General features: G+C 58.1%; 1 protein-coding gene across 4 annotated transcripts; it reads left to right on the top strand.

Moving 5' to 3' along the window:
- Nucleotides 1-1148: 1148 nt before the first annotated feature.
- XIRP1 (xin actin binding repeat containing 1) lies at nucleotides 1149-10495 on the top strand. Of its 4 annotated transcripts, XM_050778357.1 has the most exons (3): nucleotides 1149-1313; nucleotides 4174-7613; nucleotides 8041-10495. In XM_050778357.1, the coding sequence occupies exons 2-3, from the start codon at nucleotides 4254-4256 to the stop codon at nucleotides 8047-8049; spliced, it is 3369 nt and encodes a 1122-aa protein (XP_050634314.1). In that variant the 5' UTR covers nucleotides 1149-1313; nucleotides 4174-4253; the 3' UTR covers nucleotides 8050-10495. The 4 variants fall into 4 exon arrangements, with proteins under 4 accessions (XP_050634314.1, XP_050634313.1, XP_050634311.1 ...); XM_050778356.1 differs by having other exon boundaries at nucleotides 1150-1313; nucleotides 4253-10495; XM_050778354.1 differs by having other exon boundaries at nucleotides 1150-1313; nucleotides 4250-10495.
- The last annotated feature ends 306 nt before the right edge of the window (nucleotides 10496-10801 follow it).

Here is a 10801-nt window from a genome sequence, read left to right as displayed (position 1 = left end):
CCTGCATACCCACAGGCATGGAGCCTGGGCCAGGCCCACCTAGGATGAAACACCTCTTTCAAGTTTTCTGTGGATGGTCCCCTGATATCCTTCACCACACTGGTCTGACTGCCAGGATCTCTTGGGCCTGCTGGGCCCCTCAGACCCTGGTAAGCAAAGGAGGAGGCAGGTGTGACCCCCCTCCCCGCTGCCACTCCATCTGTGACTGGGAAGCTGATGACTCCAGGGTCAGAAATAACCCCACGGTCAGCTCCCTGCATGCCGCCCTTCCCCTCCCCTCCGTTCCCAGAAAGCCTGGGCCCTGAGTCAGAGGGAAGAGTCGAGAAGAGAGAAAGGACTCAGTTAATCTGGGATGAAAACCACGGAGTCCTGCTGTGGAATTCATTCACTGGGAGGCCGAGGCAGGCAGATCACCTGAGGTCGGCAGTTCAAGACCAGCCTGGCCAACATGGTAAAACCCCATCTCTACTAAAAATACAAAAATTAACCGGGTATGGTGGCGCAAAGGAGGAGCTGGACCTGGCCAATCTCGGCCCAGTGAAGAGCTGTGCCTCGTCATTCAGATGTCTTCCCCCCAAATCCAGCTTTATCAGGGCCGTGTTGACCTGTGCTGTGGGGCACGGGGAGGAATGGATAAGAAAGAAGGAATTCTTTAGTGCAGAAGGGAATGGGGAAGAAAAAGAGCTGAGCTTCACACTCAGAGGTATTCAGGCTCAGAACAGAGGAGGAGAGGCCCAGCCTGCCCTCAGGAGACCTCCAGTCTCCTGGCACAGTGGGTGGAGACACGTCAGGAAGAGTCAGAGGCAGGACCAGAGTAGAGTGATGGAGGCTCACAAGACGGGGGCAAGCTGTCCAAGGTGTCAGATGCCCCTTCTTATTCACTCTCTCAAAATAGTCTGGGACACCCCCAACCCCACAACCCAGCTGAGTCACTGACCCCAATCCCCAGATCAGACTCTGGATGAATGAAGCTTCTCCCCCTCTGTTTCCCCTCCCCAGCCCGAAGGACATGTAATTGATTCCCCAGGATGGAAGAGTGACTTCCACAAGACCTAAAAATAACCAAACCACTTAATACTCTGAACATAGCCTCTCCCGCCCGCCCCCACCACGGCCCACCCACTAGCCAGCAAGATAAAGGCAGCTGCTGGGGCTGGCAGGGGACAGAGACCCGGAGCCAGGGCAGCAAGAAGGTGTCTGTTGGAGCCAGCAGAACAGAACCAATTTGAACAAGAACCTCGAGAGGAACGACGAACCCTGAGACCACAGCTGCTACAGACCCCAAACACCCCATCAGCCAAGAGAGACCCTCGGTGAGTAACCTACCTCTCTGTCCTTCCACGGCAGGGCTGGCGTTCACAGCTGGGATCCCCTGCCCTCCTGGAATGGACGTATTAGGGGTGGCTCTGAGTGGGGGAAGGAGATTGAGGGGCATGCATGGGAGGAGGTGAGTGGAAGTCTCAGATATAAAGAACCCACAAAGGAGGTAAAGACAGTGTGAGCCCCATGGGAGCTCTCAGAGTGGCTGCCACAGGCCTGAGGCTAGCAGAAAGGACAGGGTCCTGCCAGGCTGGCATGATCCAGTAAGGCCTGGAGTTGTGATTTTTAAAATACAGGTGTGGAATGCCTCAGGCTTCGGGGCTTCCTCCCAGGGAAGCCTCAGGCAGGCCCAGGGTCTGGAGGAAGGAGGAACAGAAGAGAGGCAGGAGCAGGGGCCGTAGGTAGGCCTGAGTGTGCATTGCTAGAACAAGCCCCATGCCTAGTTGCTGTGGATGACACTCTCGGCATATCTGGCCCAGGGATAGCTCCCAGGGGCTGGCCGGAGCCCAGCTCCCTACGTATCATAGCCTAAAATCTGGGGTGGAATTTGGACTCTGCCCATGGTCTTGCCCAGTGGGAAAGCCCCCAGGGCAGATCTGGGGCGCTCAGGGGAGGGAGACCGGATCTGAATTTGCCCAGATGTAAAGACATATGGAGCCAGCTGGGCCGAGGAGGAGGTAACCTGAGGACAGCAGTGGGACCATCCTGAGAGGTTGGCCCAGCTCTAGGAGACCAAGGTTTAGGACAGTTCTTGGGGTCACCCCACCTAAGTCTGGTCCCAGTTATGAATTCTGTCCTGACTCTACACTTGCCCCAGGAGTCTCAAGCCAGGCAAGGATGGTGGTGAGAAGGCCAGGAGTCAGGAGGCATGCTTCAGGCTTTGCTACTGCCTTGCTGAGCCTCCTTGGACAGCTCCTTTCCCCTCTTTGGCCCTCTGTTTCCCTATTTGAACAATAAGGGGTTTAGATTGAGTGATCTCTGAGGGTCCTTAGGCCTGACATCCCTGGACTCCATGATAATAACTGCCTGTGGCCTTAGCAGAGATTCTGGAAATTCCTGGGGGTGGGGGTGGGGTGAAGCTGATGGTCTGCCCATGCCATCTGCTCAGGTCACCCTGCTGGTGACAGGATGGAGTGGAGGTGGAGACAGGCACAGGTTTGCCTTGGGCAGGGGATCCTCGTTGGAGCTCAGAAATGAAAGAAAACCACGCAGAGCTTTGATGAGACTCAGGTTACAGGTTTCAGAGCTCACACTCCCCAAAGGTTCTGATGTCTTTGGTGGACATGCCAGGGTGGGCATGGGGTCAGGAGGTCTCGATTTCCTCTCTCCTCCTTCTGAGGTAGCCATAGGGAGGAAGTCCTGCCCCACTTGCTGCCAGTACTTCCCTCCACCGCAGACTCCTTTGGCCAGGGAAGGTGTCCAGGTTCTAGCACCTGGTTGGACTGCAGCCCAGGGGCCTGACACCAGCCCAGGAGGCAGGATAGGGGAGCCCAGGGTAACGAAGGAGACGAGGTGAGCCAAGGGCACTGAGGATCCCCACTGGCTGGGCCTCAGCCTCCCTCTGAGCCCAGGGCTGCTGTTCTGAGGCCAGAACATCAGCTATATTTAGCACCCTGTGTGGTGCAGAGCAGTGGGTCAGGGGCAGCGGGAGGGGGCACATGCTTCCCATTCTTTCCCTACTGGCCTCTGGGGACTGTTAGTACACCTGTCACAAGACAGATAAGACATACATGGACAGAGACCAGAGAAGGGCTTGAGGGGTGGGAGGCCATTGAGGGGTGGGGGTGGAGCCAGGGAGGGGTAGGGCTTAGCCTGAAGCCCCCCTGAGTCCGAGTCCCTGAAGCTGTGCTTGCTTGCTTAGAGAGCGGTCTCCAGGGGCAAGGGGCAGAGCTGTCTCTGCAGAAAGGACCCTGGTCCCATGGTCCTCTCCCTGGTAGGTGTCGCCCTCATATCCTCCGAGGGGTGCCTGCTGGGGAATAGACTGGTCCTATGGCCAATAAGAAAGCTTTACACCTCCTACCCTCTTATGTCTTGGGCCCATGCCCTAAATAGAGTCTAGGGACCCCAAGCCAGCACTGCCTTCCACTTATTCACCAAGATCTGACTCTGGGCCTAAGTTCCCTCGTCTTTATTTATAAATGGTTGTGCTAAAAGACCTTTGAGATCCCCCTAGCTCAGACATTCTCAGTCTTGGAGTATAGTGCAGAAAACCCTGACCAGAGATTCAGAATTTGGATCTGGCCTAACCACGAGATATCTGATGAGCAGCTTCCCAGCCCTGATCCTCAACTGCTTCTGCCCTAGCATGGGCTGTTGGCCTCCGCTTGCCTCCTTGGGCCTGGGAAAGGTTGGAGTGCGTTGACAGCCAAGAGATAAAAGTTAGGCAGCACTCCAGGTCAACATGGCAAGTCTGCCCTCTGGTGTTCTGCAAAGGAATCTCGTCTCCATGGGAAATCAGTCACCAGGTTAGAGACCTGTCCCTCCAAGGCTGGGACTCCAAAAGTCAGGATTCCCCCAGGCCACTCTCCTGGGAGTCTTCTAGGGCAACACTGATTTTTAACAAAGGAAGGCGAGGATGGGGCCTGTCCAGTTAGGCATCCCTTATGGAGCTAAAGGAAAGAGTGTCATGTCCAGTTGTCCCATGGTTGCTCCCTAGCAACCCAGGAGATGTAGGGAAAGCAGGAACCCACTGTGATTAATGGGTCCATATGTCCTAAGTTCAAGACCTGTTGCCCACAACAGGCAGCAAAGTGAAACCCAGGCCAGGCACATAAAGAGAGGCAAGGAGTCTCTAAGTGTAAGTCACCGAGAGCTACTCTGACCCTGAGCCCTGTTTACTGCCATTTCTCCCAGCATCCAGCCTCTACCCTGCTGAACATCTAGATCTAAGGCCCCCCATCCCATCCTCATCTCTGCCCCTTCTTCTCAGAAGGATGGCCGACGCCCAGACACAGGTGGCCCCCACACCAACCATGAGGATGGCAACTGCAGAGGACCTGCCCCTCCCTCCACCCCCAGCCCTGGATGACCTGCCACTGCCACCACCCAAGGAGTCCTTCTCCAAGTTCCACCAGCAGCGGCAAGCTAGTGAACTCCGCCGCCTCTACAGGCACATCCACCCTGAGCTCCGCAAGAATCTGGCCGAGGCTGTGGCCGAGGATCTGGCCGAGGTCCTGGGCTCTGAGGAACCCACTGAGGGTGACGTTCAGTGCATGCGATGGATCTTTGAGAACTGGCGACTGGATGCCATTGGAGATCACGAGAGGCCAGCTGCCAAGGAGCCTGTGCCGGGTGGTGACGTCCAGGCCACCTCCCGCAAGTTTGAGGAAGGCTCCTTTGCCAACAGCACAGACCAGGAGCCAACCAGGCCCCAGCCAAGTGGAGGGGACGTTCGTGCAGCCCGCTGGCTATTTGAGACAAAGCCACTGGATGAGCTGACAGGGCAGGCCAAGGAACTGGAGGCCACTGTGAGGGAACCTGCAGCCAGCGGAGATGTGCAGGGTACCAGGATGCTCTTTGAGACACGGCCGCTGGACCGCCTGGGCTCCCGCCCCTCCCTGCAGGAGCAGAGCCCCTTGGAACTGCGCTCAGAGATCCAGGAGCTGAAGGGTGATGTGAAAAAGACAGTGAAGCTCTTCCAAACGGAGCCCCTGTGTGCCATCCAGGATGCAGAGGGTGCCATCCATGAGGTCAAGGCCGCATGCCGGGAGGAGATCCAAAGCAACGCGGTGAGGTCTGCCCGCTGGCTCTTTGAGACCCGGCCTCTGGACGCCATCAACCAGGACCCCAGCCAGGTGCGGGTGATCCGGGGGATTTCCCTGGAGGAGGGGTCCCGGCCCGATGTCAGTGCAACTCGCTGGATCTTTGAGACACAGCCCCTGGATGCCATCCGGGAGATCTTAGTAGATGAAAAGGACTTCCAGCCATCCCCAGACCTTATCCCACCTGGTCCAGATGTTCAGCAGCAGCGGCATCTGTTTGAGACCCGAGCGCTGGACACTCTGAAGGGGGATGAGGAGGCTGGAGCAGAGGCCCCACCCAAAGAGGAAGTGGTCCCTGGTGATGTCCGCTCCACCCTGTGGCTGTTTGAAACAAAGCCCCTGGATGCTTTCAGAGACAAGGTCCAAGTGGGTCACCTACAGCGAGTGGATCCCCAGGACGGTGAGGGGCATCTATCCAGTGACAACTCCTCAGCACTGCCCTTCTCTCAGAGTGCCCCCCAGAGGGATGGGCTAAAGGGGGACGTGAAGACTTTTAAGAACCTTTTTGAGACCCTTCCCTTGGACAGCATTGGACAGGGTGAGGTTCTGGCCCATGGGAGTCCAAGCAGAGAAGAAGGAACTGATTCTGCTGGGCAGGCCCAGGGCATAGGGTCCCCAGTGTATGCCATGCAGGACAGCAAGGGCCGCCTCCATGCCCTGACCTCTGTTAGCAGAGAGCAGATAGTCGGAGGTGATGTCCAAGGCTACAGGTGGATGTTTGAGACACAGCCCCTAGCCCAGCTCGGCCGAAGCCCCAGTACCATCAACGTGGTGCGGGGCATCACCCGGCAGGAAGTGGTGGCTGGGGATGTTGGCACTGCTCGGTGGCTTTTTGAGACCCAGCCCCTGGAGATGATCCACCAACGGGAGCAGCAGGAACGACAGAAAGAAGAGGGGAAGAGTCAGGGAGACCCCCAGCCTGCGGCACCCTCCAAAGGCGATGTGCAGACCATCCGGTGGTTGTTCGAGACTTGCCCAATGAGTAAGTTGGCCGAAAAGCAGGGGTCAGAGGTCACAGATCCCACAGCCAAGGCTGAGGCACAGTCCTGCACCTGGATGTTCAAGCCCCAACCCGTGGACAGGCCAGTGGGCTCCAGGGAGCAGCACCTGCAGGTTAGCCAGGTCCCGGCTGGGGAAAGACAGACAGACAGACATGTCTTTGAGACCGAGCCTCTTCAGGCCTCAGGTCGTCCCTGCGGAAGAGGGCCTGTGAGATACTGCAGCCGTGTGGAGATCCCTTCAGGGCAGGTGTCTCGTCAGAAGGAGGTTTTCCAGGCCCTGGAGGCAGGCAAGAAGGAAGAACAGCAGCCCCGGGTAATCGCTGGGTCCATCCCCGCGGGTTCTGTCCACAAGTTCACTTGGCTTTTTGAGAATTGCCCCATGGGCTCCCTGGCAGCTGAAAGCATCCGAGGGGGCAACCTCCTGGAAGAGCAGCCCATGAGCCCCTCAGGCAACAGGATGCAAGAGAGCCAGGAGACTGCAGCTGAGGGGACCCTGCGGACTCTGCATGCCACACCTGGCATCCTGCACCATGGAGGCATCCTCATGGAGGCCCGAGGGCCAGGGGAGCTCTGTCTTGCCAAGTATGTGCTCTCGGGCACAGGGCAGGGACTCCCCTATATACGAAAGGAGGAGCTGGTGTCAGGTGAACTTCCCAGGATCATCCGCCAAGTCCTGCGCCGGCCAGATGTGGACCAGCAGGGGCTGCTGGTGCAGGAAGACCCAACTGGCCAGCTCCAACTCAAGCCGCTGAGGCTGCCAACTCCAGGCAGCAGTGGGAGTATTGAAGACATGGACCCCGAGCTCCAGCAGCTGCTGGCTTGTGGTCTCAGGGCCTCCGTGACAAGAACTGGGCTGGTGATGCAGGAGACAGAGCAGGGCCTGGTCGCACTGACTGCCTATTCTCTGCAGCCTCGGCTAACTAGCAAGGCCTCCGAGAGGAGCAGCGTGCAGCTGTTGGCCAGCTGCATAGACAAAGGAGACCTGAGTGGCCTGCACAGTCTGCGGTGGGAGCCCCCGGCTGACCCGAGTCCAGTGCCAGCCAGCGAGGGGGGCCAGAGCCTGCCCCCAGCTGAGAGCATCATCCATGTTCCCCCACTGGACCCCAGCATGGGGATGGGGCATCTGAGAGCCTCAGGGCAAGCTATCCCTTGCCCTCCTCAGTCCATTGGAAAGGCAGTCCCTCTGGCTGGGGAAGCTGCAGCACCAGCCCAGTTGCAAAACACAGAAAAGCAGGAAGACAGTCACTCTGGACAGAAAGGGATGGCAGTCTTGGGAAAGTCAGAAGGAGCCACTACTACCTCTCCGGGGCCTGGGGCTCCAGACCTCCTGGCCGCCATGCAGAGTCTGCGTATGGCAACAGCTGAAGCCCAGAGCCTGCACCAGCAAGTTCTGAATAAGCACAAGCAGGGCCCCACCCCCGCAGCCACTTCCAACCCCATCCAGGACGGTCTTCGGAAAGCTGGGGCTACCCAAAGCAACATCAGGCCTGGGGGTGGAATTGATCCCCGGATCCCAGCAGCCCCCAGAAAGGTCAGTGGGGAAGAGCGAGCACTACCCAGAGGGCTGCCTGGGGGGTGGGTGACAATTCAGGACGGCATCTACACCGCTCATCCCGTGAGGACCTTTGACCCACCAGGGGGTGTCCAGCCTTCTGAGAGGGAACCCCAGTCAAGGCGCAGGGAGACTGCCCTCTCAGTCCAGGCTCCCCGCCCACTCCAGGGAGGCCCAGGTCAGAGTACTGGGCCAGGGCGGGAGGAGCCTGGGGGCCGCGCACAGATGGCCTGGGGGCCTCCAGGGAAGTTGATGGCAGAAGTCTGCCCAGGGGACCTCCAAGCTGCAGAGACCACCCTGAAGACTGCCCCTCTAGGCAGCCACAATCTGGCCTCTGGGCCCCAAGCCGCAGGTGCCAGCCCGCACCCCCATAATGCCTTTGTTCCTCCTCCTCCTACTCTCCCAGCTGCTGTGACAGGACCTGACTTTCCAGCCGGAGCCCGCCGTGACGAGGACTCCATCCAGCAGGCCTCTGAGCCCCTGAAGGACCCCCTTCTTCACCCCCACAGCAGCCCTGCTGGCCAGAAAACCCCTGGAGGGTCACAGACAAAGACCTCAAAACTGGAGCCCACCATGCCCCCAAAGAAGAAGCCGCAGCTGCCCCCTAAACCTGCACACCTAACCCAGAGCCACCCTCCTCAGAGGCTGCCCAAGCCCTTGCCTGTATTTCCCAGCTTTTCCTCAGAGGTGGGGCAAAGGGAACACCAACGAGGTGAGACAGATGCAGCCATCCCTCAGCCAGTCAAGGTTCCCACCACTGTAGGCCAGGGCCACATACCTCTGGCCAGATGCCCCAGTGGACATAGCCAGCCCAGTCCCCAACATGGCTTCAGCACCACGGCACCCAGGCCCACCAACAATCAGGCTACAGGCAGCAATGCCCAGAGCTCTGAGCCCCCCGAGCTCAATGCCCTCAACTGTGATCCCACCTCACTGCAGTGGGGCCCCAGCACCTCAGGAGAGCAGCCCATGGAAGGTTCCCACCAAGGGGCCCCTGAGAGCCCTGAGAGTCTGCAAAGAAACCAGAAAGAGCTCCAGGGCCTCCTGAACCAGGTGCAAGCCCTTGAGAAGGAGGCCGCAAGCAGTGTGGATGTGCAGGCCCTGCGGAGGCTGTTTGAGGCTGTGCCCCAGCTGGGAGGGGCTGCTCCTCAGGCTCCTGCTGCCCACCAAAAACCTGAGGCCTCAGTGGAGCAGGCATTTGGGGAACTGACACGGGTCAGCACGGAGGTCGCTCGACTGAAGGAACAGACCTTGGCAAGGCTGCTGGACATTGAAGAGGCTGTGCACAAGGCACTCAGCTCCATGTCTAGCCTCCAGCCTGAGGCCAGCGCCAGTGGCCACTTCCAGGGACCTCCAAAAGACCACAGTGCCCACAAGATCAGTGTCACAGTCAGCAGTAGTGCCAGGCCCAGTGGCTCAGGCCAGGAGGTCGGGGGTCAAACTGCAGTCGAGAACCAAACCAAGGTTGGATGCCACACTGAGGCCCAGAATCAAGTCAAGATCAGAAATCACACAGAGGCCAGAAGTCACGCAGCCTCAACTGCCCCTTCCACCAGGAGGCAGGAGACATCAAGAGAAGATTTGTGCCTCCCTCGGGTCTTACCTTCCAGGCGAGATTCGCCCTCCTCCCCAACATTTATCTCCATCCAGTCAGCCACAAGGAAGCCTCTAGAGACTTCTAGCTTTAAGGGTAACCCTGATATCTCAGTGAAAAGCACACAAGCGGCTCAGGACATAGGCCAGGCCCTGCTCCAGCAGAAAGGTGTCCAAGACAAGGCTGGGAAGAAGGACATCACCCAGTGCTCTGTGCAACCTGAGCCTGCCCCTCCCTCAGCAAGTCCCCTGCCCAGAGGGCGGCAAAAGAGTGTTCTGGAGCTACAGACTGGGCCAGGGAGCTCACAGCACTATGGAGCCATGAGAACCGTGACTGAGCAGTATGAGGAGGTGGACCAGTTTGGGAACACAGTCCTCATGTCTTCCACCACAGTCACCGAGCAGGCAGAGCCACCCAGGAGCCCAGGCTCTCACCTCGGGCTCCACGCCTCCCCCTTGCTGAGGCAGTTCCTGCACAGCCCAGCTGGGTTCAGCAGTGACCTGACAGAAGCTGAGATGGTGCAGGTGTCCTGCAGCTACTCCCAGCCAGCTACCCAGTGAGGCCCACCGCCTCCCACCACACCTGCCACCTGTTCCTGGCCTCCACTGCCCCAGGACTGAGGTGGGTGCCTGCCTCCTGCACACTGGAGCAAGGACCAAGAGGAAAGGGCATCTTCAGAGGATTACTGTGGGCCATTTCCCTTTCATCACTTCTTTCAGTAGGCCCAGTTCTTCCAAATGGAAAAAGAAAGGTCTGGAAGAGGCCCACTGAGTAGCACAGGCGTGGGGGTAGGACGGGGGCTCCCAGCTACATCCTTGTGGAGGATGTAATATGTACAGACACACACATGTTTCTCACACAGGCCTGGCCCATGCATGGACATGTGTGAATCTGCACACCACTGCCTGAGTTGGAGTCCCCCAGAGTGTCCCTCTACCCAGAGTTTTAATTTTTTTTTTTATTAGTCTGAATGCTCCCAGCCATCTGCTCCTTAATCTCTGGAGAGGAACAGAGCCAACTGGACACAGCGTTGGTCTCTGTTTGGAATCACTGTGAGGTCTCCAGAAGGACCTGGCCGCCAGCCCCTTCATCACCATCTCCATCATTCAGCTGGTCATCTGGTGGCCCAAAGGTCAGACAAAGAGTCAGCAATCAGCATATCCCTAGAAGCCAAATGCACTGCCTTTCTCTGTCCCCACAACTGTCCCCCACTCTGCACCCCAAATGGGAAGCATACGGTCTGAATAAATCCAAGTTTTATTCTCTATTCTGTGCATGTCTGACTGTGTGTACATCTGTTCCAGTCTGTGTTCCCACTGCAGGGGGAGAAAACAGCCACAACCTCCAGGTGCCTCGTCTTCCTAGCAACAGTAGTGTGGGAAGGCTCTAAAAGCCACCCCTTCTCCTCCATCTTGGCTGGCAACCAGAAATGCCCTGCCCACACTTCTAGTCTCCTTGCCCCTATCCCCATTACACACACACACACACACACACACACACACACACAGTGCTGCCCTCTCTATCTCGATCTCCCCTCCTGGATGTTCTTGAACACCATCCTGGAGGGGTTCTT

Source organism: Macaca thibetana, chromosome 2, assembly GCF_024542745.1.
Source record: "Macaca thibetana thibetana isolate TM-01 chromosome 2, ASM2454274v1, whole genome shotgun sequence".
In the NCBI taxonomy this organism is placed as follows: Eukaryota; Metazoa; Chordata; class Mammalia; order Primates; family Cercopithecidae; genus Macaca; species Macaca thibetana.
The sequence above is the reverse complement of the archived record's forward strand: the minus strand, read 5'-3'. Positions and strand labels throughout refer to the sequence as shown.